We start from the raw sequence: 26709 nt of genomic DNA, 5'->3' as shown, positions 1-26709 counted from the left end.
ACAGTGGGAAGAACTAGGCACTCTGGGCACCCCTTGTGCTTGGCCCCAGTGGGCTGGAACTCAGAAGTAGCCATCCCTGCAGGCAGGACATGGGGAATCCGCACTCCCGCCCCCACCTGGCCTCCCCACGCCACCCGGGGACGTTCTCACCTGCCCCTTGAAGGCCATTGGGTTTCTGATCCTGATCTCTGGCCTCCTGAACAGAGGCAGCTACTAAGAAACACCAGGACCAGAGCTGGGGGAGCCACTGGCCCTGTGACCCATTCCTTCTGCCTATGTGCACGGCCCCTTTCTGGGCATGGGTGGTTCCGCCCCATCTTCTATGGAAGCACCAATGTCTGTGACTGCAGCCTTCACTCCAAGCAGGAACGTGGAGGCTGGACCCATGGAGGGCTGGTGGGGCCCAGGTGCTCCCTCGTGTCTCTCTCTGATGAGAGGACCCCATGAGTTGGCCTGGACTAAACTTAGTAGTCACCATCCCTGCAGAAGCTGAGCCCAGAGCCTGACCTCTGTGTGATGCCCAAGTGGGAAGTTTCATTGCCTGGGGCCCCAGGACATGAGGGCAGATGTACTTGGGTACATTCGGGAAGGAGGAGGGGGACCAATGCCCAAGCTTTCTGGCTGAGTCCGGAGTGCGAGCAGCAGCCAGGCCCTCCATGGGGCTGGGCTCCATGCTGCCCCTCTCTCCGTGTCAGGGGTCTTCCCACTCAGCCTGTTGGAGTTGCTCCAAGGCCCTGGCAGAGTGGAGAGGGGTGCTCTCTGGAGCTGCAAGTGTAGAAGCCTCAGGCCAGCTCACTTCCCCGGGGAAGCTCTGCTATGGGCAGGTTGGAGGTCAAAGGTGGGGGACTGTGGCAGCCACACCCAGCCACTCAGCCTGGCACCAACCCAACCTTGCGTGGGGCCAGAACCGGCTCCTCTGGGCCAGGGTCACAGACACCTGAGTGTGGGGGCTGCAGAGCACAGCCAGGCTACCAGGCTACTGACACTGCTAGCCAGATGGGGGAGGCACGGACGCCACCTGGAAGGTGGGCACTTAGTGGGTGGGCCAGGTGAACAGTGCCCTCTCATGGCTGGGGCCACCTCCTCATCACAGACCAGCTGTTTCCTCTGTGAACTTCAACATCTAATGGTCACCCACGTCCCTAAAACTTCATCATTTATTAGAAACGATGGCGTGGACCACTCACAGGGTGCCAGAGTCAGTGCCAGGCCCGGGAGGGTGGAGGATGAGGGAGGAAAAGCCAGACCTTCCCTGGGGAGTTTATAACCTAGGGTGCAAAGCGGAAGGCATGAGGGTCCCTTTTAGAATCCAGATGAGGGGTGTGAGGTGAGCAGAGCCTCTGGGGCGGCAGAGCCCTCCCAGTGCCTGGAGCACCCTCGGGGGGCCAGGCCAGCCCTCAGGAGGAAGCGCATGGAGCCTGTGCTGGGCTCGGGGCAAGTGATTGGTGCTTCTGGGAACTTGAAGAGTTGGAAGCCCAATCGTTGCCTTCGAGGGGCTTCCCCAGAAACCTGGGCGCCAAGGCAGTCATGCTGACGGCCTGTTCACTCATGGCAGAGTGAGGTTTGCGCTTTGAGGCATCCAGGGCCCCTCTGGGTCTACAAGAGAGGAGTCCAGTGGGCTTCTTGGAGGTGGGGGCCTTTGAAATTGTCCTCGAGGAATGGGAACATTTTGGTGAGGAGGGGGCTGTGTGGCCGGCTGGGGAGGAGCAGGAACAAAGTCCGACATTGGGAGAGTGGGTGGGGCCCAAAGGTGGCAGTGAGGCCACCAGTGCCCCTTGGAATTTGGGGCGATGAGCCAGGGGCAGGTCCTGAGCAGCAACAAAGCTACTGAGCTGGGCCTGGGGCTGTGGGTCTCTTTCCGGGTGAGGAAGGTCAACCTGTCAGATACAAAGGACAGAGCAAGAGGCTGGTGGTGGCTGGGCACTCGGCCTCTGACAGGTGGAATCGGGACCTGGAGGCTCTGGAAGGTGGGGTCACAGTGCGCCAGGGCCACAGGCCTCTGCCCAGCCCCAGGGCCAGGCTGCCTCCCTGTGCCTGAGCTCCTGCCCAAGCCCAAGGGGCCCTAAGAGCTGAGCTACGCCGAGTCAGCCTCCCTCGCTGTCCTGGGACCCTGCAGTGGACACCGGCCCCTTCACCCTTCTCCAGCTTCTTAGCAGGAGAGCCAGGCAGCCAGGCCGTGTGGGGGTCTGGGGAACTCACCCCTGTCATGCCTGCCCCAGAGACCTTGGACAAGTCACCGCACCCACTCCTCAGTCCGGGATTCTTTCTCTGAGTCAACAGCAACAACAAAGTGGCTTCTCTGTTACCTCGTGGGGCCTTTTCAGGATGATGGATCCACGTTGCAAACTATAGTGTGGGGTTCTGGTGTCCAGGAAGAAGGGCTCACGGAGGGGGACTCTTTTGCAGACTGTGAAGTGAGGTCAGGGGTTCGGGTCTTTCTGCTTCTCCTGCAGGCCCTCCGGACCCGGGTGCCTCCCAGCCGCTGGCCTGGCTGCTACTGCCGCTGCTGCTGCTCCTCCTTGTGCTCCTTCTCGCCGCCTACTTCTTCAGGTAGGAGTGTCCCGGGGCACTGACTTGCCCCAACCAGCTCAGAGGAGGAAATGAGGCTTCTGATGCTGTGGGCGTGGGCTGTGCAGCAGAGGGCAGCCGGGAGGCTGGGTGGCCGGGTCCGGGAGACACACAGAGGCCAGGCCTTAGCGCAGCTCAGCCATGAGCAACAGGAGTAGCTTCTCCCGGCTCACCTGGTGGGTATCACTGTACCGCGCGCTGTTGGCTCTCAGGGAACCTAGAAGCGTGGAAACCTAACAAGTCCTGTGTCTCTAAGGTTCAGGAAGCAGAGGAAAGCTGTGGTCAGCGCCAGCGACAAGAAGATGCCCAACGGAATCTTGGAGGAGCAAGGTACAGAAGCTCCTCTCTGGCTGGGGCCTGGGGGAAAATGTGTTATTTTATTACAGACACTGAGGTGCTTTCTGTCTTTAATGTTCAAAGTGAATTTTGAGGTGTGCCTTGCCACTTTCATCTCACTTTACCTGGTATGATGCTGTCGTTTAGAATTTCACGATTTCAAAACTTTAAGGATCATTTTTCTCTCTGGTGTGACACGGACGTTTGAGACATTTTTGTTTGTGGCTTTTTTTAGAGAGACTGTTCATATCCTGTCGTTTTCACAGGGTGTTGACATGTAACACTTTTCAGTAAGGCCTTACAATCATTCTCAGATAAGACTGTCTGGCTCAGAAACTATTCAATTGGGTTTGTACTGCTTTAGGATCAAGCTGGAAAAAGGGACTGGCTCTCCTAAAGTGCTTCATGTTTACAGAGCATCAGAGTCAGCTGGGAGTATTTCCAACTTTTCCATCCGAAGTACAGTTTCGAACTTGTTGTCGCTACTTACAGAGGAACATTGTTTTTCTCTCCATACATCCAGATGAGATGACCGAGAAACGTGTGTAAGGCAGAGGCCACAAAAATATTGCTTCACACCCCAGTGACTACAACTTCCTGGAGTCAGCTTCCTACCTAACTGTAGTAGTCAGTGCTATGGTTTGCGGGAACACACGTGCTGTCAGACTAAAATAGACTCTTAAAGCGGACCCTTAGACAATGGAAAGAATATCACCAACAAGGACCCAGCTAAAAAGTAGCCTCCCAGCGCTCGCGGGATGCGAGACCTGGTTAGATGATAATGTGGCCCCAGGTGCTGTCTTCCTGCCCTTGTTCCAGTCCCCGGTTCCCTGCCCTGAATGTTTCAATAGCAGGAACGGGAGGGAAGAGGGTGTGGCTGGTGAGTACCAGAGAAGCTCAGCGTCACTCATTCTGATCCCGTCTGTCACTTGGAAGAATGAGTCTTGGGTGAAGTTTTTGGCTGGGCTTCAGAACGGCTCTGCAGGTGGGGACAGGCCCTTTTGCAAGTGTGACAGCTGGGTTATCATGTTGACCTTGTCAATATCAGCTCATTCTTCAGGAAGAGAAACACATGCCCATGCCTGTTCTTGCCTCTCACTCCGAACTTGGGGAAGGAATGTGTCCAAGAACTCCCTTATAACGCGTACTTCTCCTTCTCAATGCCCCTTGTCACCCTCCCCAGACAAGGGTGGTTTTCCCTTGGAGCTTATGGGGTTTGAGGAACCAGGAATATTTGTTGTGAAGAAGAAAAGGCTGAGAGAGACCGTTCTGAGTTTGCTCCCAGAAGCCATAATTACTCTTTCTTATTTCCAAACCTGGAAAGCTGAGCTGGAGAGTGAGGCCGTCTTGAATCCTTTTTGGAAGGAGCAGGGGCTGGAGGGAAGGAGAGGCGGGAGGGTGGGTGGATGAGTGGCCTGGGGAGGGGGACAGGGTGTCTCCGATGGGGGAGAGTAGGTGACACTGGGCAGAGGGACGCCCGTCACTTGTAAATGATGTGGATGCCTCATAGGAGGCGAGTGTTTGGATACAGCTGCTCGGACTCGGCTTAGCCCAGCTATGCAATTTGAGAGAACTGTTCCAGCTCCAGCCTGGTCATTTCTTCAGGAATGTCGTTGGTCAGCTTGGTTACTCAGTCACCTATCCAGGAATGTGGCTAAATGGCCCCCATGTTTCTTTTGATCCCACAGAGCAGCAAAGGGTGATGCTGCTCAGCAGGTCGCCCTCAGGGCCCAAGAAGTACTTTCCCATCCCCGTGGAGCACCTGGAGGAGGAAATCCGTATCAGATCCGCCGACGACTGCAAGCAGTTTCGGGAAGAGTTCAACGTGAGTGTGGGGAGGGCCCTCTGCTGGGTGCCCTGTGGTCGAGACCTGTGAAATCCAGTGTTAGAGTTCAGGATGAATTATCCCAAAGACTCAGAACCCTTGCATCGGTTATGACACTGTCCCATGAATGGGCGTGGGAGGAAACCTGGTTTGTGGTTCAATGCCCTTCGCCAGTGCTTATTTCCTCATTTATAAGATGAGACAGTAGAGTTAGAGATTTATGAAGCCTCCTTCCACCTCCCACACTCTGAGTGTCAAGTTCTAAAGTCAACTGTGACAGAAACACCGTTATCTCGATAACGTAGAAGGCTAGGTCCTGAGCACAGCACGGTATGACAATATCATGGGGAAAGCAACAGAGCCCCAAACCATCCTTTCATGGCTTCTGAGAGCTGGAGCACCTAATCAGAGTAGGCGATGTTCCTCTTCTGAACCACCATCTCGGCATTAATGAAGCAGCTGTGAGCTGCCTTGAGGGAACACTAGCTATATCTGCTTGTGTATCAACATGGGTGGGTGGGTGGATGGATGGATGGATGAGTGGGAGGGCAGATGGATGGATGGATGGATGCATGGATGGATGGATGGATGAGTGGGAGGGCGGATGGATGGATGGATGGAATGGATGAGTGGGAGGACGGATGGATGGACGGATGGATGGATGGATGGGCAGATAGAGAAGTAGACAAACATATATGAGGAAGTATTGTCTTGGATTTTGCTATTCAATATTTATCCTTGGTCATGTTTTGAATTTTATGCATCTTCACCTTCTTGCATGTGGCTGTGCTGAGTGTTGATCTTAAAGAGGACAGGTTTTCATCAGGATTGCTGACTGGTTCTGGCTATGCCTGTTGCGTGCTGGCCCTGGCACATCAGTTAATCTCCTTGAAGCTGTCTTCCACCACCTAGGAAGGAGCAATGGAGATGGGCCTGTCTTAATTACCTTGAAGTTCGAATGGAAGGCTCAGACAATGGATTTTGTAAACAACAGTGTTGTGCAGTTGTTATATCTGAAGATGGCATGAACTCTGCTGCAGACATGAGACTTTACCCAGAAGCAACGTGTGAAGGCATGGGAAGGTGGTGGCACATGTAAACTGTACATTGCTTGTTTTTTAGCACAAGCCTCCTCTGCCTTTATCTCGCTTCCTTTTTATTGTTTCCAAATGTGTCCCCTTTTTTGGAGAAATTAGGTCATATTGAAAGACAGCTTGAAGCACTATTGTGTTGCAATCTCTCAGCCTGACAACAGACCTTAATTCTCATTTTCAAAATAACTATCCAAGTTTTCAGCTAGCAGATCCCCTCCCCTACCCTTCTCATCCCATTTCCCCTTGCACTTTTGTTTCCCCAAGTGGCAGAGGCTGGGCTTGCTGATGGGGGGTGTCTGAGTCAGAACCAGCTCAAAAGTGGGGGCCACTCCCAGGGAGGGAGTCCGGGAATAGGGTGGGGCAGGTGAGACACTCACCCCAGGCACAAAATTTAAGACAGCACCAAAAGCTCAGTAATGGGATAAATTATATTTTAACACAACACTTAAAATATCAAAATTATCAGCACCACAGGAAAGGTAACAAATAAAATATCAAAATGAATGCAGGCAGTCCCTGGTGAAGAAAATAACATGACCATAAAGGAAGACAGGCTTGGGCTGACGGATTTTCCCTGTTGCCCTGGGCCCTGATACATACAGCTTGTCACCACACAGCTACTCACCCTGCCATTAATTAAAAGTTTCATGTTTTGGTCATCATAGATTTTGTGCCTTGATTTGGACTCTTAAAAATATTTCATTCGAATATTATTTCCCCTGGTTTCTGAATTTTGAGGGCACCCCATTAAATTTTGTACCCAGAGGAAGTCCCTCATTCTCTTCTGCCACTGGGTGGCCCTTGGCTGAACATTGGAGTCCCTCTGCTCAGTGACAGGCAGGGTAGAGACGCGGTGGAGGGGAAGAACACTGGACCCAAAGTCAGGATCACGGAGCCTGATCCTGTGTCTGGGGAACCCTGGGGGAGCTGCTTTTTTGTCATTGTTTTGTTTTATTTGTTTGTTTGAGATGGGGTCTCGCTGTATCTCCCAGGCCGGAGTGCAGGGGCCTGATCACAGCTCACTGCAGCCTCAGCCTTGCAGCTCAAGTGATCCTCCCACCTCAGCCTCCCAAGTAGCTGGGACTACAGGCATGTGCCACCATACCCGCTGGCTTTTTTACTTTTTTTGTAGAGATGGGGTCCCACTGTGTTGCCCAGGCTGTGCTTTTTTGCTCATCTGTCCAGTGAAGGGCTGGCCGTGTCCTGAGTCCACGTTCATGCAGCACCTGTCCTCTGAGAGCGCTGGAGCCTGCCATGGCCAGCTCTGTCTTGGGTCCTCAGAGGGACACGCTCCCAACCCCATCTTTCTTTTCCCTTGCCATCTGATCTGAGCTCCTTTCCCCAAAGTCATGAAAGGGAGACACCAGAGTCTCAAAGTGGCCGATCCAGTTAAGTTTTGACATGTGTGCATTGCCAATTCAAAGTGCAGGCAAACTTGGTGGGGATGAAAAGGATTTGGTATTGGGGTCAGTACGGTGAATGCTGGAGTTGGCCTGAGTGTTTATCCCAGCTCAGAGAGCTTGGGCAATTAACCTCTGCCTGTTTCTTCATCTGTGAAATGAGGATACTCCCTGCCCCCCATAGGATTGTGATAACATGGACATAAGGTTGGATAACCTGGACATGCAACTGAGTCCTTATGAGAACGCACTCTGCAATCTCCACCCTGCACTGGTAGAACACCATCCTAGGAAAGTCTGTTCCCAGGCCCCAGAGTAAGTCCTGGAAAGTGAGCGCCACTGGGCCAAGGAAAATCCCCCGCTCCAGACAGGCTCGTCCCTACCTCCATCATAGCAAGTTATGTCAAGCCGAGTGCCTAGGACTAACACACTGATAAGTGCTGTAAAAATGCAGAGGGAGGTGTCAACCGCAAAGCTTCCAGCACAATAAACAAACCAGAACCATTCCCTGGAGCTCCATAGAGTAGCTGGGGCCTCTCGCAGAGCTGCCACACCTAGCTTCTTGTACACTCTCCTGCTGCCTGCCCAACACTACCGAGTGGAGAGAGAAAGGAACATGGCTCATGAGTTCATTGAAATGAAACCTCCAGGCCGGGTGTGCTGGCTCATGCCTGTACTCTCAGCACTTTGAGAGGCCGAGGTGGGCAGATCACTTGAGCCCAGGAGTTCCAGACCAGCCCGGCCAACATGGTGAAACCCCATCTCTACCAAAAACTACAAAAATTAGCTAGGCATGGTGGCGTGCACCTGTAATCCCAGCTACTCAGTAGGCTGAGGTGGGAGAATCACTTGAACCCAGGAGGCGAAGGTTGCAGTGAGTCGAGATTGCGCCACTGCACTCCAGCCTAGGTAACAGAGTGAGACCCTGTCTCAAAAATAAAAATGTTAATAAAAGAAAGAAAAGAAATGAAATATCACCTCAAACAGACAAACCACAAACAATTTGGACAATTTACATAATGGGACAGCCAGTTACTATGAGCAAGCCCCAAGCAAGGCACTGCAGAGCTCACCCAGGTGTGCAGACCCCTCCAGGTGCTCTTCTTTCCCCTGGGCCACCTGAGCAGCTCAGAGATTTGAGGCCCCAGTAGACAGAGAGCCAGAGAAAGGGCTGCAGAGTCCATGTGGGTGGTTATTCTGTGCGCTTGGATCCAGGATACATACGTGTGCGGTGCACAGGGCACAATGCCCCTCACCACTTCAACTTTGACCCTCTGTGCATCTGGGTGGCTATGCCCCATCTCCATGGTATGGATCTCTGCAGCTGCCAGGAACACGCAGCTGTAGGGTATCACAGCTTGGTCCATCCTTGCCATCCAATCCCTCCAGGGAGCCTTCTCAATTTCTTTTAACTTATCTTTTTTTTTTTTTTTTTTTTTTTTTTTTTGAGAGAGAGTCTCGCTCTGTCTCCCAGGCTGGAGTGCAGTGGTGAAATCTTGGCTCACGGCAACCTCTGCCTCCCAGGTTCAAGCAATTTTCCTGCCTCAGCCTCCCAAGTAGCTGAGATTACAGGCACCCACCACCATGCCCAGCTAATTTTTGTATTTTTAGTAGAGACGGGGTTTCACCATGTTGGCCAAGCTAGTCTTAAATTCCTGACCTCAGGTGATCTACCCGCCTCGACTTCCAAAGTGCTGGGATTACAGGTGTAAGCCACCACACCTGGCCTAATTTATCTCTTAACAGACTTTATTTTAGAGCAGTTTTAGCTATACAGAATAATTGCACAGAAAGTACAGAGTTCCCATATGCCCCCTTCCTCCCCTGTGAGCAGTTTCTCCTATTATTAACTTCCTGCGTTCGTGTGCTTCAACAGCTGCAACTGATGAACCAACACTGCTCGTTGTTACTAGCAGAAGTCCACGTGTCAGGGTTTGTGTGTTGTGCGTTCTGTGGGTTTTGACAAATGCACAGTATCATGTACGCACCATCCTGTATCACGCCTCCTGTGTATTTTCAGTGCTGGGGCCAAAAAAAGCTTTTGCGGGTAGAAAAAGAGAAGGCTCTAGAATTTTACCACAGATGTCAGGCTTAGATTAGGTCAAGAAGGTCAGTATTAAGATAGCCCTGATGAAGAATCAGGAACTACAGGCGGCGTAGGTGCTGGTGGCTGGGGATGAGGCCAAGAACCACCCATCGCCCTTGCCACAGTGCCGCCAGGCAGGTCCCTCCACATAGGCCACCCTCTTGCCTCTGCTTTGGGACCAACAAACCCCATGGCCGGAAGGGCCCCATCCTGTGGCCATGGGGTTTGGTGGCCCCAAAGCAGAGTAAAAAGGGTGGCCTACAGTGCCCTACCATGAGCACCAGCTGGTCAGATCTGAGTCTGCAATTGGAGAAGCTTCCTGCCCTCGGGAGAGGAAGACTCGGAACACCTGTGGGCGGCAGGTCAGGCCCTGCTCTGCCTTGTGAGCAAGCCCAGGCCTGCACGGCTTGGATCCAAAGCTACGCAGTGAGGCCTGCTCCGCTCTCCTGGGTAGTTGCAGCGGGACCCCTCACATTCTCCCACATTTGAAGAAGTGAGCATCCTTCTGGTGGTCTGGGCACTGCTCCAGCCTCCTGCCCCTTGCTTGCTGGGTGACCCTGGACAAATCTATAACACCTCGCTTTGGCTTTCAGTTTCCTCACCCATAAAACGGAGACCATCCTAGTATCACCTAATAATAGGTGAGTTGCGAAGGCTGGGGCAGATGACCCGGCTCCTTCCACCGTACCTGGCGCACTGAGGCATTCAATGCATATTGATGCATGTTACTGGAATCCCAATGGCCCCGGGTCCAGCCACTGGTCAGGTGTAATGTCAAAGGACAGGACTCAGGGCTTCAAGAGGCTCTTCACACTGTGCATTGTGGGGAGCTCACCCGAGCAGCGAGCAGACGCAGGAGACAGCTGGAGGTGACCAGGAATCAGAGGTGGCGGCTCCAGGCGGCAGAAATAACTAGAATTCAGGCCACCAGGGTTCACACTCGGCTATGCTGCTCAGAGGGGATAGGGGCCCCGCGGCATTCCTTTCACACCTGACTTCCCTGACTGGGACACAGGAGTTGTTTAGCGTGGTGCTTCCCAAAGACGTGTGCACTGACGCCCTGGGGCTCATGGTAATGTTCGTGCTGATTCTGTGGGTCTGGGGTGTGGCCAGAGCGTCTGCATTTCTAACAAGCACCCTCCCAGGCGTGCCCATGCCACTGGTCCACAGAGCACGCCTGGAGTCTTAAGCAAGATCAGGACTGTATCTAAGGCTGTTTCCCGCCCCTCGCCTCCCAGGACTGCTCTATTCATCCTTCAGCCCCAAAGTCACAGCATCCCGCTGTAAACCCTCCGCGTGCCTGTCCTCGCTCCCCCATCTCCCGGTTCACAGCCATGTCATAGTCAGTTCTGACCAAATCCTAGGCGCCTGCTCTAGGCCAGGGCCCATGGGCCCTGAGATACCACAGAAATGCAAAGGCAAGTCTCTGCCTTCATGCAGCGTAGGGTCTGGCTGATGAGACCATCACTTTGGCCACACCACGGTTCACCCCACAAGAAAGAGCACCCTGGGGAAAGCCGGGGTCTGTGTCTCCTTCATTCTCTGCCCCATGCCTGGTACAAGGTCTGAGGCAGAGACGGACTATGGGCAGCAGGTGGTTTACTCCACGCGTTTTCGTTTAATTCCTGTGCTCAGCAGGGAAACTGACATGAGCATGGTGCTTGAATCCATCACATTTCATACTAATGCTACATTTTCTTCCAGTCATTGCCATCTGGACACATACAAGGAACTTTTGAACTGGCAAATAAAGAAGAAAACAGAGAAAAAAACAGATATCCCAACATCCTTCCCAGTAAGATTTTATTTTATGTTTTGCATGATCGATGGTGTTTGCACTAAACTCAGCTTTGCCTTGCAGCTCCCCATGACTGCAGGCCATTCCCGGTGCTCAGAGGGCCCCAAATCAGTCTAACTGCTCAGCATTTGCACCTAGGACTCCAGAACGTTCCTCTCTAGGTGCCCATCTCCCTGCACAGGCCCTGGGCACCTTGGTTGCTCTTGGGTCTGGCTGCCAAGCCTGTGCTTACTGTTGAGACCTGGGCTGCCTGGGGCCCAGCAGGTAAAGGTGCTGCTTCGTGGCCATGGGTGCCAGCTGGCAGGGCCCCTCCTGTGGAACTCAGGCCTGGCACCCGGTCTAGGCCTGCCAGTAGCCCTAAGCAGCTCCCTTCCCTCAGACTCAGTGCTTGTGGCCACAAGCTGCAAATCCCTAGAGTTATCTGGGGTCCTGGACCAACGACAAAAATAACAGAATACGAAATTTGTAGGTGGGCAGTAGCTTTGTAGGAAGGCTCTGAATTAACCTGATTTAACCCCAACAGTACAAGTGGGCATGGGCCGGGGAGCATGGGTGCCAGGAGGTGGCAGGGCCAGAAAGCAGACGGATGTGTGCGGGGGTGCGTCTTGGTGACCTGCTCCAGCTGGATGGGTCGTGACCTGGGGGCAGCTTTCACAGCCTGTCTTGGTGCCAAGACAAACCCCGTAGGTTCTGAACCGCCTTTGTAAGAGCTGGCCCGGGCCGGGTGCTGTGGCTCATGTCTGTAATCCCAGCACTCTGGGAGGCCGAGGCAGGTGGATCACCTGAAGTCAGGAGTTCAAGACCAGCCTGGCCAAGATGGTGAAACCCCATCTCTATTAAAAATACAAAATATTAGCCAGGCATAGTGGTGGATGCCTGTAATTCCAGCTACGTGGGAGGCTGAGGCAGGAGAATCTCTTGAACCCAGGAGACAGAGGTTGCCATGAGCCAAGATCGCGCCATTGCACTCCAGCCTGGGGAACAAGAGCGAAACTCCATCTCAAAAAAAAAAAAAAAAAAAAAAAGAGCTGGCCCAGCAGCAGGGGGGCTGGGCATGCAGTTCAGGATCCTTCACCCGGGACCCTCCCATCATCTGCTTTGCCCATCAGGCTAACCAAATGGCATCCTCAAAGGGCTCCACTAAGTTCAGGTTTAAATCCTGAACCTGCAGCCTCCCCCTGGTCCACAGAGGGAGTCCACCCCACCCCGCCAGGGCCTTGGTGGGATGGAAGAGGGCAGCCCATGTGAGCCCCGGAATGCTGCTCCCTGCTGCATTTTTAGGACTAGAATTGAGTTCATCTGCTCTGTATGTCAGAGCAGCTATGGTCTGTCCGATCTGTGGTCTGTCCAAACTGTGCACTTTTTAGAAATAATTCTGTCCCATTTTACATGCATAGGATTGATACGTGGTTTTCACAAAACCCACTGTGAACCCATGATCCAGTGAAAACTGGGAGAAATTCATCAAATCGTCTTTCATTCAACACATACATGTAGGGGTACCAAGGCAACACCAGGAAGATGGGTCAGAAGGTCATGTGGTGGTCACACAGCTGAGCCTTGGCGGTGGCTCAGACCATGGCTAGATTCTACACACTTTGGAGGGGATTTGTTGCCAATGGGTAGAAGATACTACAGAAAGAGGGGAGGCAACTTACATGGCTTGAGCAGCTCAAAGGAAAGGAAGGCCGTGGCAGGAGGAGGTCTGAGATCTTTGGAATAATTTGTGTCAAATTTAGGATATTTAGAAATTAGTTTCAACGCTTAATTACCTTAATTTAGTGATTTTAAGTTGTGCCTTGATTTGCCAACCATATGTGTTAAGAAACCGCTCAGTGCTAAGCACATTCCTGAATTCCTCATTTCTCTCTCAATCACTAAACCTTCATCCCTTAAAGGTAACATCACATTGTTAATGAAGACTATTTAGCTAGGACCTCTGTGGAAGCAGAATCATGGCCAAGTGTGGGCATTGCCTACACCCAGTCTCCTCCTCAAGGTGTGATGGCCCAGGGCAGAGCAGCGGCCTCACCTGGGAGTCCTCCACCTGGAAGAGGCTGGGCCCACCCACTACAAGTCTTCTCTGAGCCACATTCTCAAGTCTTCTCTGAGCCGTGTTCTCAAGTCTTCTCTGAGCCGCATTCTCTAGGTTGCGCTACAGGAGTCAGGTGGCATTTCCTCCAAGCCTGAAAGCGTAGTCAGATTCAGAACGGGCTTTTCTAGATTCCCCCGTAAGATCTTTCCCCTGCTCCTGGCAGGAGCACCACACCATGGGAATCCCAGGGCCCAGGCAGCTGCCCGGGGCTGGGGGACTCTGCCAGGACGTGGCATGTCTCACGCAGGTGGAAAGATGGGTTTACAGAATGTGGCATGGAGACGCTGTGGTCTGGCAAGGATTAATGGGGTGGCATCTGGCATTAGCTATCAGGAAGACTTAAGGCTGAAGGGACATCGGGCAGGGAGCTCCTCAGGGCTGCTCCACCCGCCCCCAGGGTGACAGTCCCTAGTATCTCTTAGGGTGGGACTGAGAGTCACCTGGGAGAGAGGGGAGAAGGGATCCAACTTCCCCAGCCCCTGGCACCTTCCCTGCCTTTCCCAGTCTTTTACCAGAGTCGTAAGGTGGCCCTTGGCTCTGGGCAGGCATGTGGCCCTGGGGAGCTCTGGGGTCAGAGGTCAAGGTGCTTTGCATGTCAGGCAGGCTTGATTTTTGCCTAGAGAAAGACTGTGTGACTGATGGCGGGCGAGGCCTCTTTTCTGGAAAAGTGCCAACAGCTGATAATTTTAGGAAATAATGTTTTGAATGTGAAGTGTGACTTTTTAGAATAAAAAGACAGGAAGCTCTTAGAAACTGCAAGATTCTAAATCTAAGCAGAAGGCTATATTTTACCCTGTGCTTTTCTATAGCTGTCCTCAAAGCATAAACCATTCCAAATTAGTTTCAACTAGTGTTAGATGTGCTCAGCAGAGCTATTTCTGCCTGGGCATTGCCAGTCCCTGAGCAGGAGGGTCTCACAGTGAGGTCTGCAGGACTAGAAGTTTGGGGTCTGACTCCCTGGCCACCCTGTGTGGGCTGTGACTCTCTGAGAGCTATACCCACCCTTTCTCTGCTGGAGCCCGACAGAGCTGGCTCAGCCATTGGGGGTCCCAGGCCACCAGCCCGTAGCCCACCTGGCAGCCTTCCAGGTGAAGGTGAGACAAACAAGGCATGACCTGGGGGCCGCCCGACTCCCCATCGCACATGCCACAAACGCCACAAACACAACCCACCCTGATCAGAGACTAAGCAGAGAAAGCAGGAGAGGACCTAGAGTCACTCAGGAATGAGTCGGGAAGGAGACCCTAAGCTTCCGCCACGCGCCACACTCTGTGCCCAGTGCAGCATAAACGTCCTCAGAACCAGCCTGGTCCCAGCCCGGCCGAGCCGGACGTTCCTGGGAAAGGTCACGGGAGGAGCAGGGCCAGGCCCACAGCACTTTTAGAGGCCCATGAAAACATCTTCATTTCTCTTCCAATCACAAAGTGTGCAAAACCCATTGTGGAGGGCATCTTTTCACTGGCGACCAACCCAGTCCTAAGATAACCTTCTTAATAGTTCTATGGAGGAAGCTGCGAAGGCAGAAGTGACTGCGACCCACAAAAGTCATGATGGAGCCCTGACGTGTGTGTACACACACACTACATACACACACACACTACATACACACTACACACCCACCGCACATAACACACACACATACACACTCCACACACACACCACACACTACACACAAACATATCACACACATACCACACACACCACACACATCAGCCTCACACAGTACACCAGTCACACCACAAACATCCAGATGCACACACACACCCCACACACACAGCACTCCACGGTCAGCCTTCCACCCCGGAAAACTGCTTGTGCAACAGGCTGGATCTACCAGGCATTCCTCACTGTGCTCGCCTTCCAGCTCTGGGGCAGACGGTGGTGGGACTGAAGGTCAGAGTCCCCAGTCCTAGACCCCCACATCCACTGGTGCTCATTTCCCTGGGAAGCCTGGGAGAGTGGACCCAGTTCTCCTGTCCTTGGGCTCTTTTAAGTGCACCCACACTTGGCAACACTGGGGCCCAGTGCAGGGTTCATAAAATACAGCCCTTGCACTGCCAGGGGCCTAGCACGTTCTGCCGTTCTTGCTATGTAATGACCCGGCAGCCCCCATCCTGGATGCTGAAATCCTACCCTTGTCGTCATCCCACAGCTGAGACAGTCAGTGTTCACCAAAGCAGGTGCATTCTCTCTCGGGACACTAGTGGTCTCCATGGGAACGTTGAGGAAGAACATCTCTGCCACCCCCGGTGTCGCTGTGAAGCTGCTTTTGCCCTTCCCAGGAGCTGACACTGCAGATGAAGAGATAGAACTGTGATTTCTGGACGAGACAGCACTGTGCTTCCTGGTCCTGATATCTTGGCTGTGTTTGGGTTTTTTCCAGATGACCATTCTAGGGTGACTCTGAGCCAAGTGGATGGAATTCCCTGTTCGGACTACATTAATGCTTCCTACATAGATGTGAGTGGGCAAAGCTTTCCTGTTCCCCTGGGCCAGCTGGGGCATGAGCAGTAAGCACTTTCTTGTCTGGTGCCCGGAGTGTAAATTGTCACAACCTTTCTGGGCAGTTTGGCCACAAGCACAAAGGGCACAGAACCGCCCGTGCTTTACAAGCTAGCATCAGCATCTGGGAATTTGATTTCAAGAGACAGAGATGAGCACAGAGGATGTTCACTACAGCATTGTGTATATTCCTGAGCAAATGAACAGGGAGCATGGGCAGTTAAACAGATGGTGGTAAAACGATGTGCAGTGGACTGTTAGAGCTCCACTTGTATTGATCTTTAAAAGATCATTTAATATCAATTATAAAATTCTCGTTAAAAATACAACATAAATTGTACATGTTCACCCAATTAGAGGACAGAAATGTCTGCATGTCTGCTTGTGGGTGAGTCTGGGAAAGGTTTGGCAGAAAAACAGACGAGAGAGGGGACGTATGAAATAGGATTTGTTATTTCTGGAATTGCTGGTGAGTTTTCTTTTCTGCTTAACCTTTTCCTGTGTTTTGCAAATTTTCCATGGTGAATATGTATTGCTTTCCTAACAGCAACAACAACAAATCCTTTCAGCAAAGATAATTCTGAAAAAATATCAATCTGATGTTATTTTTTCTAGGGTTACAAAGAGAAGAATAAATTCATAGCAGCTCAAGGTAAGCTTTTTATTAATTTCTGAACGTATTTTTGGTAAAATGATGTGAGTAGCTCTTACTTCCTTCTCTGTATGCCAACAAGACCAAGGACTTATACTGGATTTGTGTGTGTGTGTGTTTACACCTAACAGACATGTTAGATATCCATTCACACAACGGGTATTTGTAGACAGAGAAACACACACTTATTCCCACACCTATACGGTGTGAACACAGGGCACGCAGTGGCCCCAGCTGCCATTCCAGTATGTTAATACTTGCATCAGATAACCTTGAATTTCCCTCAGCTGGCTGAGCCCTACATGGCCCCCAAGTTTGGGCGGGGGTTAGTGGAGTGAATAGCTTTTCAGATCAAGGCCATAACCAAGAAGATACTTCAGCCGTGAAAACGTGCCCTTCACCTTGCACAGGGCTCTAGCCTGTGTGTTGAGTACTGAATCCAGCATCACTCCGTTCCACCAGAGGTTGTCATCTGCAGGACCTGGTGCGCGTGCAGTTAGATATCAGTGGAGCTGAAACCAGATTCCTCAGACTTCCTCACTCTTAGGCCAGGAGTCTTTAGGGCAATGAGCTGTGAAATTCAGCGTACATCAAAATCACCTGGGAAGTTGTTACAACTGCAGAATCTCTAAAAGGACACACGTGTGCACACGCAGAGGCCATCAGGAATGTGCCCAGCTGGAAACCTCAGGAAACTTGATGATCCTGGCTGAAACAGATGAAAGCATGTGTCTCTCTCTTGCCAGCAGACACCCACGGGGAGCCAGCCCAGGGCAGGACAGCAGCAGGGCCGGGGGCTTCCTTATCTCCCAGCCCATCCCCCTCAGCACGTAGCACTTAGCTCAGGGCTGCAAAATAGCCGCAGCTCAGACAGGAAGTGGATAGGGGCAGAGGACTTTGTCCTAGTGACACTTTGTCTGTTGTTCAGCTCCCCCTCCTGAGGGACTTTAGCTCATATCGTATTGGACAGCACCATGCTGAGAGGAAGATTTTGACAAAGAGGAGGGGATTGGGAATGCAGGGTGAGGCTGGCCGTCTCTGCCTCTCCCAAGGCTTTCACCAGCTCTCCCACACTTGGCTGTAGACCCAGCCCTCATCTGAACCCTGCTTCTTACCTGTAAACGTCATAACTCAACCTGGGCCCAATTATCTTGTCCACTGAGGAGTTCCTGGCTGGAGTGGGTGAGTGGCAGGACAGGCAGCCCCTACCGGTTCTGGAACGCTTCAGGGCATGACGTGTGTGTCCCCAACAAGCCCGAGAAGGGAGTGAACAGCTGTCCAGGGGCCAACGGCCAGGGTGCTGGGGCTGGGGCCCCAAAGGGACTTCCCTTCATGCCTTTTGACTTCGGAATTTTCCTCTACACACAGGCCCCAAACAGGAAACGGTTAACGACTTCTGGAGAATGGTCTGGGAGCAAAAGTCTGCGACCATCGTCATGTTAACGAACTTGAAAGAAAGGAAAGAGGTGAGTTCCAGGCATCTGACCCCGGTATCACTTCCTTTCAGCTGCTGCTGCCGGGCTGGGGATGTTCTTACCACTTCCTTTTCCTACTTCCCTCCCTTCCTCCCACTATCACTGCAGAAAAAACCCAAACACATGCAGTGGCTTACAGCATTTTCGTCAGGAAACAAATCCCCTGTGTCCCCAGCATCTCACTGTTATCTAATCCGTGATAACACAAGTAAGAGCGGCCCCCGGCCGGCCCCATGGCTCCGCCTGCCTAATGGGAGACACGAATCTTAGAAGTTAGAGTTTTAGGATGTTGAGCATGTCATGCGGCAGACCTCAGACTAGAAATGAACATGATTTCACGCTTATTATCCAGACTAGAGAAATGCATTTGAAAAACGTGGTATATTAAAGAAATGTTGATTTGTCATCCGAATATATTTAATTAGCTGTTTCTAATTCAAAAAAGGATGCATGTACATTATAAGAATTTGAATCATTGACAAAGAAGAAAAGTTGAACTGATTCGTTTCCTAATGTAACAAGTACTCATTAGCATCTGCTGTGCTGGGCCAGCTCTGTCCCAGGTGCAAGGAATAGGGGCTCAAATTCAGGGCTGAGAAGCGGGGGCTGTGGGGAGCCTGGGCGGGGCTTGGGGTTGAGTGACAGGCAGGGAGCCATGCCATAGGCAGTGAGCTCACTCTCCAGAATGAAAGAACTGGGAGCCTGAGGGACACTTGCCACAGGTGGGGCGAAGTTAGGAGGCTGTGCTTCTGGTGTGTTCTGGCATGAAGGCCTGGTTCGGTGGGAGCCGTGTGTCCTGCCCGGCCCTACTCAGGGCCTGCCGTGTCCTGAGCTCCTCAGTTGTCTGCTGGCCTGGCCCCAGCAGTTCCCAGGCATCGTAGCGAGGACTGTGGGGAAGGGCTGCCATTTTTAGGTGGGAGTGCCAGGCCTTGGGGAGCTCAGCTGGGGCAGAAGATGGGTGGCAGGAGCCCACAGGAAGGGCAGGCTGGGAGGTGCTCTGGTCCCCACAGTGCCAGCTTACTAATTGCCACCCACAATACAGGAAGCAGCCTCCAGCCACCGTTTCTGGTCAGGAATAGGATGGGGGCTTTCATTCTGCTCTGGGGGGAGCTGAAACAGGGCTGCGGAGGGCCACCCCTTTGCCCTTGCAAATCTTGCCCCTGTCATGCTTTGTCACGGGGAACAGTGACAGAGGGAAGCAGGGGATCCCCAGCACAGGACTCTTCACCCTGCCTGCGCTGTAGCAGCCATGGAGGAGGACACCCACGTGAGGGAAAAGGAGGCTGACCCTTCACCAGGAGCCTCAGGGTCCCCTGTGACCCGCAGCCCATAGGGACCAGTCTTCCTGGGGCTGGTGCTCCAAGCATGAGACCAGCACAGAAGCAGTGGGGCTCAAGGACGCCCTCACTTCCCTCTTTCAGTCATTCTGTTGAAAGCGTCACTGGCATTTTCTCCATAGCCTCCTACTGGATTTTTCCACTCCTGTGACTCAGTGCTGGGCTGCTGCCGCGTCCTCATTCTTACCAATTCAGATGAAATCATTTCTCAATAGAGTTCCCTTTTTCTTAATTGCTCACACTTCTGTTGTGGTTTCCTTGGCTTCCACATCCTGGGCTCTGCATTGCAAAACACAGCTGCCCTGGCATCTCATGATCGGGCGGGAGGGAGGCAGAGGGAGGGGGTACACTGAGCCCTTGAGAGGCTGAGACACGTTCTCAGTTCCTACTGGACAGCCTTTCAAGGTGAGAAACTCAGGAGGGTGCCCAGGGCTCCCCACAGGGCCAAGACTCACCCACACCGGGACCTGTAGGCATTTGCAATTCCCCTGGGCTGCATCAGAGATGCCCTGTGACCCGCAGCCCCGCCCGGAGCCAGGTGTAGGGAGGGGGAAGTTGTCCGTAGCCATCATAACACTGTGATGCTGCTGTCTACTAAATACCAGATGCTGTTTGTTTCATAAGACTGTTAACCCTGGAGGCTTGACCACGAGCTGTGCTGCTCAGGGGCCATTTCCTGGATACATCTCTGACTACTGGCAGGCTTGTTCCATTCCAGAGATGTTTCTCTGGCAGAAGAAGTAGATCTCTTCCCCCTTAAGGTGGGTCCTCATTCACTCGTGAAGTGATGGAGGACACCACCGGGCAGGTGCTGCGGGCGGTGCTGCAAAGTGAAAGGGCCCCTGGAACGTGTATTTGGGGTCATTCTTGCTTCAGAGGTCGGGAAGGTAAAGAAATGGGCCTGTCTGTAGCAATGCACCCTCTTCTGCAGAAGAGGCAGCCTCATCCCTGCTAGAGAAAAATGAAGATCATTAGACCAATCATAGGTTCATCACTCTTGAACGGCACACTGGCAGTGGTGCAAATTAACTTTGTCCTTAGTGAACTGAGCAGAAAAACACAAATTGCTGAATCCAGTGGGAAATGCCTTGGGGGAGAACCATCCTTACCCTCTGGCCCGAGGGTCATTTGGAGTTAGGTGCCCAGCTCTGAAGGCTACAGGCTCAGCATAACTGGTTGATGGTCAGTTAATAAAATGTATGGGATTCGAGAATGAATGAAGAAATGAGACATTGTTGGTATCTACATCAGAAAGCCTTGGGGCGTCCTAGTCATGGTCTCAAGGCTGCCTTTCACCAGTTTTGCAGCCTCAGTTTCCCCATTCATGAGGTCGACACACGTGAACTTGTTCTCAGCTGTGGGAGCTGTGTGACTCCAGCTGGTGTGTGTGAGGCCTTCTGTAGTTGGGTGGGGGGATGTCGTGATGCATTGCACCCACAGATCTATTTGCTTCTATTAAATTGTTCCGTGCAGGAAAAGTGCCATCAGTACTGGCCCGACCAAGGCTGCTGGACCTATGGAAACATCCGGGTGTGCGTGGAGGACTGCGTGGTTTTGGTCGACTACACCATCCGGAAGTTCTGCATACAGCCAGTAAGAATCTCTAGTTGCTGACCTTCCAGAAAGATCATTCTCAGAGAGCATGATGCCCAGAGTTAACACCCTTCAGCATTTATGAAGTGCTTTGCTCCCACCCCGGCACTGTCGCAGCCCTGGCTGAGAGGGTGCAGTGGCCAGGCTGTGATGGGCAGATGTGCAAGTGGGCCAAGACACCAGAGGCCGGTGCACAAGGGTCTGCAGGCAGCGCTGGGGGCTCCTAATTCCCAGCGACTCCTCTGGGACTCTCCAGGAGGAAGACCAGTCACTGGAGGGGCCTGGGGGTGAGGTCCTCCCTCAGTAGCACAGTGACATTTCACACACTGACTGGGAGGCGGGGTTTTTTTCTAACACTTTCCGAATTCTGTCTGAAATCTCCTCGTTATTTTCTGCACTTGGGTCCTGGTAGTTCCACCACCCCAAAAGGTTTAAGAGAGAGATCGGTAAAAATATCTGTATACAAAGCAGATGAAATCAAGGTATAGAAGAAATTTTAAAACCACAGAGAAAAGACAGAAGACCATTTTGTCAGGATTTAAAGATAGAGTGATTGGCATAATTAGGTTACAAGTGTCCGAGGTTCCAAGAAGCCACAGCAAAAAAGGAAAAGGATGAGCTGATCATTCTTATCCTATCCCCTGCTCACATCTCTCCCAGAAATGTGCACACAGGCACACACAGGCACGCACATGCACACGCACACACATACTCCCACACATACATACCCCCCACAGGACACACACATGACACATCCAAACACCCACACACAACCACACATGACACACATACATACTCCACACACATACACACACACAGGCATGCACATACATACACATACTCCCACAAACGTGCATGTGCATGCACACACATACACCCACACACAGGCACACACATGCACACACACAACTGTATACATGCATGCATATTCACACATGTGCACACACATACATACACCCCTACACATGCACACATGCACACATATGCACATACACCCACACATGCACATTCACACACATATCCACGCACATTCACACACATATCCACTCACATTCACAACGCACACGTGCACACATGCACACGCATTCACACATACACATATACATACACACATACATGCACATGGGTGCACACATGCATGCACATTCTCACACATCCACACATGTGCACACATACACCCACACACATTCACACACATGTGCACACAAACATATGCATACATGTGCACACATTCACACGTGCGTGCACACACATCCACACACGCACACATGTGCACACATACACATGCGTACATGTGCACACACATGCACACACGTATTTGCTTCCAAATACACTGTGTATCACTTTCCATGATCTGAGCAAGGGAATTAAACTCATGAGTTCTGGGTCCGAAAGCTGAGAGAGGCTCTGAGGGCAGTTCTGGGAGTCTCCACAGAGCAGGCTGACTGCATCATCTGCCTCCCGAATGTGAGCCAGCTTTGCACAAGGAAGGTTGTGCTGTTGGTGGTTACTCAGCACCACAGGCCTGAGGTGGGACTGTCCAGGCAAAATGGGCCACGGCCGCCCCACTTGCACGGGGGTCTGTGAGCACACAGACCAACTTTGGGGATGTGTCTGGCTGCTTGGGCCCTGCCTGACCTGGGCATAGACGGTTGCTGCGGGCCCCGTTCTGTGGCCCCCAAAGCAGCACATGTTCAGAGTCTCGCAGGGGTAAGGGCCAGGCTGTCTGGATCGGGCAGGCTCCCTGTGGATGGGCCCCTCCCCCATGCAGCCTCAGCCCAGGGGAGCCCACGGTGTCCTCAGAATGAGCTGCTGGGGGAGCAGGGAGAGGATTCTTTCACCCACTCTCGTCTCCCTGCGTCCCCCGCAGCAGCTCCCCGACGGCTGCAAAGCCCCCAGGCTGGTCTCACAGCTGCACTTCACCAGCTGGCCCGACTTCGGAGTGCCTTTTACCCCCATCGGGATGCTGAAGTTCCTCAAGAAAGTAAAGACGCTCAACCCAGTGCACGCTGGGCCCATCGTGGTCCACTGTAGGTACGCTGGGGGGCCACAGTGGGAGGACTCACCCTCATGGGCAATGCCAGGGGACCAATATCAGGGTGGGCAGAGGTTTGCACAGGGCTGATGTGAACACAAATGTCAGTGACTGAGCCAGGCCCTAAAGACCCTACAGGAGAACGCTCAGAGAGCCCCCCTTCATCCCAGCGGATAAAACCCACCAAAGCCAAGAGGCTCTGGTTGATGGTGGGAATGGAGTTCCAGGAGGGTCTGCTTGGCCGCCCTCACCTCTCCCTGGGAATCCCGTCACCTCTGGGAACCAAGATGGAAACCAGGGAAAGCCCCTCAACAACACACAAGTCCTTATGGAAGAGCACACCACACTCAGACGGGCCCCCACAGCAGAGTCTTCCAGACTACGCTGTCCTGGAGACCAGGGTCCGAGGACCAGGCTGCCCCTCACCAGCTGCCACTTCAGCCTCGGTTTCCTCACCTGTGATGGGAGGGACAGCCTCAGAGGAGCCTGTGACTTGCATCTGGGTGGGCTTTGCACAACATGAAAAATTACTCAAATGTACAGCCAAGGCCACGCCACAGCCCCCTGTCCACAGAGAGCCCCACTTGTTCCTGGCAGTGATTGGCCTCACCAGGGTATCACTTTGATTAGATACTAAGTTTCCATCTGTTACAGACAGGTTCATTCTGAGTATCACAGCACTGCCAGGGACAAAAGCCACCTGCATGCAGTGATGCAGGCGCTCTGCACCTGTCATGCAGGTGTTCAGGAGAAGCCATCCGGGAACCCCCGTAGAACGGGCTTTCCCCAAGTCTGAGCAACACTCCCTTGCTGGGGCCAAGCAGAGGCTGGACCCCACCCCACCCACCCTCCGGTGTAGCTCATACTGGGAGGAATTTGCAGGGTCAGATAACAGTAATCTGACAGATGCCACCTCACTTAATGCCCCAAGTCAGGTGACTTGGTTTGCCCAGCTTGACAGAGAGGGAGGCTGGATACCAGAGCTGTTGCATAGTTGATCTGAGGTCCCTCTGCTCCCAGGGGGGCAGATCTAGGATGCCAATCACACATATAAGAAGACGACACTGCTTGGTAAATGAGAAAAATTCTCCGCACAGCCTAATCCGAGGCTTACTGCACCAGCTGTTAATGTGCTTCTTAGTAGAGTGTCGGCGGCCATCAGAGGACCGGCCTGGGATCACTTTACTGAGACCACAGCTCCCTCTGGTGGCCTCACTGTGGCTTTGCTCCTAATTAACCAAAAAAAAAAAAGTTGCGTCCAGTGACATCTTTCTCTTTCCCCAAAGCGCGGGCGTGGGCCGGACGGGCACCTTCGTTGTGATCGATGCCATGATGGCCATGATGCACGCGGAGCAGAAGGTGGATGTGTTTGAATTTGTGTCTCGAATCCGTAATCAGCGCCCTCAGATGGTTCAAACAGATGTGAGTTATGCCTTCCTCTTGCCCTGGTCTAGCTTCCCAAAGCAAACCCGATGCCTTCGCCACACAGGTGTGCAGGGGCCTGGCTCTGATGGGCACGTGGCAACCAGCCTGGACCTGGCCTGGCTTCCCTCCCCATAGCCTTCCCTGCCCGTGCGTGGGACCTCGGGGACTCCCTCGTCCTCAGCTTTCCCTTGTATCCTCATGTGAGATGGGGCAATCCTACTCCCCCAGACGGCGCATGTACACAGTGTGTGGCATGCTCACCAATGTGAGGCTCTGCTGCTACCGTTCTCCTTACTCAAGGGCATAAATGGTCATTATCTGTGGCCAGTACTCTGACCCTTGCCCCACACCTCCTTGTGTTGGTAAAAAGAGAAAAAGAAGAGAGCTGCCCCCTTTGGTCTGCCAAGCTCCACGTGGGCCAAGACTGCAGGGCAGAGTTGAGGGTGTGGGCGCCCCTGGCCTCTCTGCAGATGCAGTACACGTTCATCTACCAAGCCTTGCTTGAGTACTACCTCTACGGGGACACAGAGCTGGACGTGTCCTCCCTGGAGAAGCACCTGCAGACCATGCACGGCACCACCACCCACTTCGACAAGATCGGGCTGGAGGAGGAGTTCAGGGTGAGTACGGCTGACCCTCCTCTCCATCCTGGTGTAAGCAGCCAAGGGCACGAGGAAAACAGGTGACCATTTAAAGGAAGCCTCTTTCAATCACTTGCCCCTTAACTGACCTCAGAAAAAGCAGGGGCAATACCTGAGCCGTGATTTACAAGGGAAGAAGGATCAGGTGGCTTTCAGAGCCTCACAGCAGCCCTGCTGGGCACATATTTCTACTTCCCAGTGCTAAGGAGGCTTCCTGGGGTGGAGAGCAATGTTTCCTTTGAGCAGGTGTCCTTGCCAGCAGCGCTAGTCCTCGGCTGAGCGATGTGCTCAGGCGTGTCAGAGGTTTAACTGTGTCATTATGTCCTTCTCTGCTACAGAAATTGACAAATGTCCGGATCATGAAGGAGAACATGAGGACGGGCAACTTGCCGGCAAACATGAAGAAGGCCAGGGTCATCCAGATCATCCCTTGTAAGGCACCTGTGGCGTGGCTCGGGCAGGGCTGGGGCGGGGCTGGTGCCGGAGGCTTTCATCCCGGAGAAGCCATTGACCACTTACCCCTGTGCACCAGGGTCAAAAGCAGGGTGTCCTCTGGCCCCAGGCGAAGGGCTTCTGTGTGCTGTATCAAGTGTCAGGTAGAAAAGACACCTGTGAAGCACCAGCTGACCCAAACAGTCCTGCATGGGTCTCGGGCAAGCTGCTTGGGATATGAGCTTGCAGGTGCGGGACGGGAGGGCGGCTGAGGCTGGATTGCAGGGGAGGGCTTCACAGAAGCTGGAGATTTGCGGCAGGCACGACTTGGGATTCCTTGTCTCATTCCTTGTCTCCCCAAGCCTGGGCAGAGGCCCGCCTCCCCCTCACACAGAGGGGCCTGAGCCACCCAGCCGAGGCCATGCAGGTGAACTCAGCTGAGACCATCTAGGAAAAGGCTGTGGCCTTGAGGAGGACAAGAACTGGGCCTGGGGTGGAGTCAGGACACTGGTCTGCCCCCCAGATCATGGGAGAGGGAAGGAGGACCTGGCAGGCGCGGGAGGAGCGGAGGCAAAGCTGTCAAGAAGACAGGGCCACACGCGGTGGGCAGGGGGGTGGGAGTTGGGAGGCTCACCAAGTGGGAAAAAGAGAAACTCGAGAAACCCGGCCCAAAAGCAGACTCCACAGGGATCCGAGGAACTAGGGAGGGAGGTGGGCGATGCCCCGCTTGGGAGGAGGGTGGGCCTCATTATAGACGTGTCCTCGATGGAGTCACAGTTCAACAAACACCATCTGGAAACAGCTGTGAGCAGGCCTGCTGCAGCAGGGTCTCCCCGAGCACTGCAGGCGAGTAGAGCTCCCAGGGGCCCTGCCATCTTCAGACTCTGGCCCCTGGTTTCCTGGGGCCCCGGTGTCCTGCTGGCCACCCTAGATTGTTTGCCTGGCCACATTCCATTTACTCCTTCAGTGCGATATTTTTAGTGCTTGTATTTTGGTATGTATTATATCGATTCCTGAAAAATGAAAATGATAATTGGGTTGTTTTCAGAGTTTTCCTTCAAAAAGAAAAATACCCGTGAGCCACTTTAATTATCGTCTTTCATAATGTAAACTTTCCAAAGAGTTGGCTTTACCTAGTGATTTTATTAATAGGATCTATATTTTGCAAGCTTGTAGCAATGGATTAAAGTTAGCAAGGTGGACCCCTTTTTGTAATAACTAAAGGAAGATAATGCTTTGCAGATGACTTCAACCGAGTGATCCTTTCCATGAAAAGGGGTCAAGAATACACAGACTACATCAACGCATCCTTCATAGACGTACGTATGCTGGCCTGGGTTGTGTTTATGCAGATGTGTTTCCTTCACACGTGACCACACAGACTTGATTAGCTTGCTTTCACCATGAGAAAGAAT

The 26709-nt window shown here is 52.8% G+C and overlaps 1 protein-coding gene across 7 annotated transcripts in view; it reads left to right on the top strand.

The window, feature by feature from the left end:
* PTPRE (protein tyrosine phosphatase receptor type E) overlaps window positions 1–26709 on the top strand; it is a 176566-nt gene that overhangs the window by 138958 nt on the left and 10899 nt on the right. For 4 of the 7 annotated variants that reach the window (XM_032175143.2, XM_032175153.2, XM_032175160.2 and 1 more), the window contains 13 exons: window positions 2454–2550; window positions 2825–2898; window positions 4593–4729; window positions 11014–11104; window positions 15586–15662; window positions 16320–16356; window positions 17725–17822; window positions 20642–20761; window positions 22632–22795; window positions 24083–24218; window positions 24692–24841; window positions 25201–25294; window positions 26537–26613. In XM_032175143.2, coding sequence (XP_032031034.1) covers window positions 2454–2550; window positions 2825–2898; window positions 4593–4729; window positions 11014–11104; window positions 15586–15662; window positions 16320–16356; window positions 17725–17822; window positions 20642–20761; window positions 22632–22795; window positions 24083–24218; window positions 24692–24841; window positions 25201–25294; window positions 26537–26613 — 1352 coding nt within the window. Of the gene's footprint in view, window positions 1–2453; window positions 2551–2652; window positions 2745–2824; window positions 2899–4592; window positions 4730–11013; window positions 11105–15585; window positions 15663–16319; window positions 16357–17724; window positions 17823–20641; window positions 20762–22631; window positions 22796–24082; window positions 24219–24691; window positions 24842–25200; window positions 25295–26536; window positions 26614–26709 lie in introns of those variants that run through there. The other 3 variants (XM_058435894.1, XM_032175177.2, XM_032175184.2) reach the window with 3 other exon arrangements.

This window comes from Hylobates moloch, unplaced genomic scaffold (genome assembly GCF_009828535.3).
Source record: "Hylobates moloch isolate HMO894 unplaced genomic scaffold, HMol_V3 SCAFFOLD_3, whole genome shotgun sequence".
Classification (NCBI taxonomy): Eukaryota; Metazoa; Chordata; class Mammalia; order Primates; family Hylobatidae; genus Hylobates; species Hylobates moloch.
This window is presented reverse-complemented; position numbering and strand designations above follow the sequence as displayed.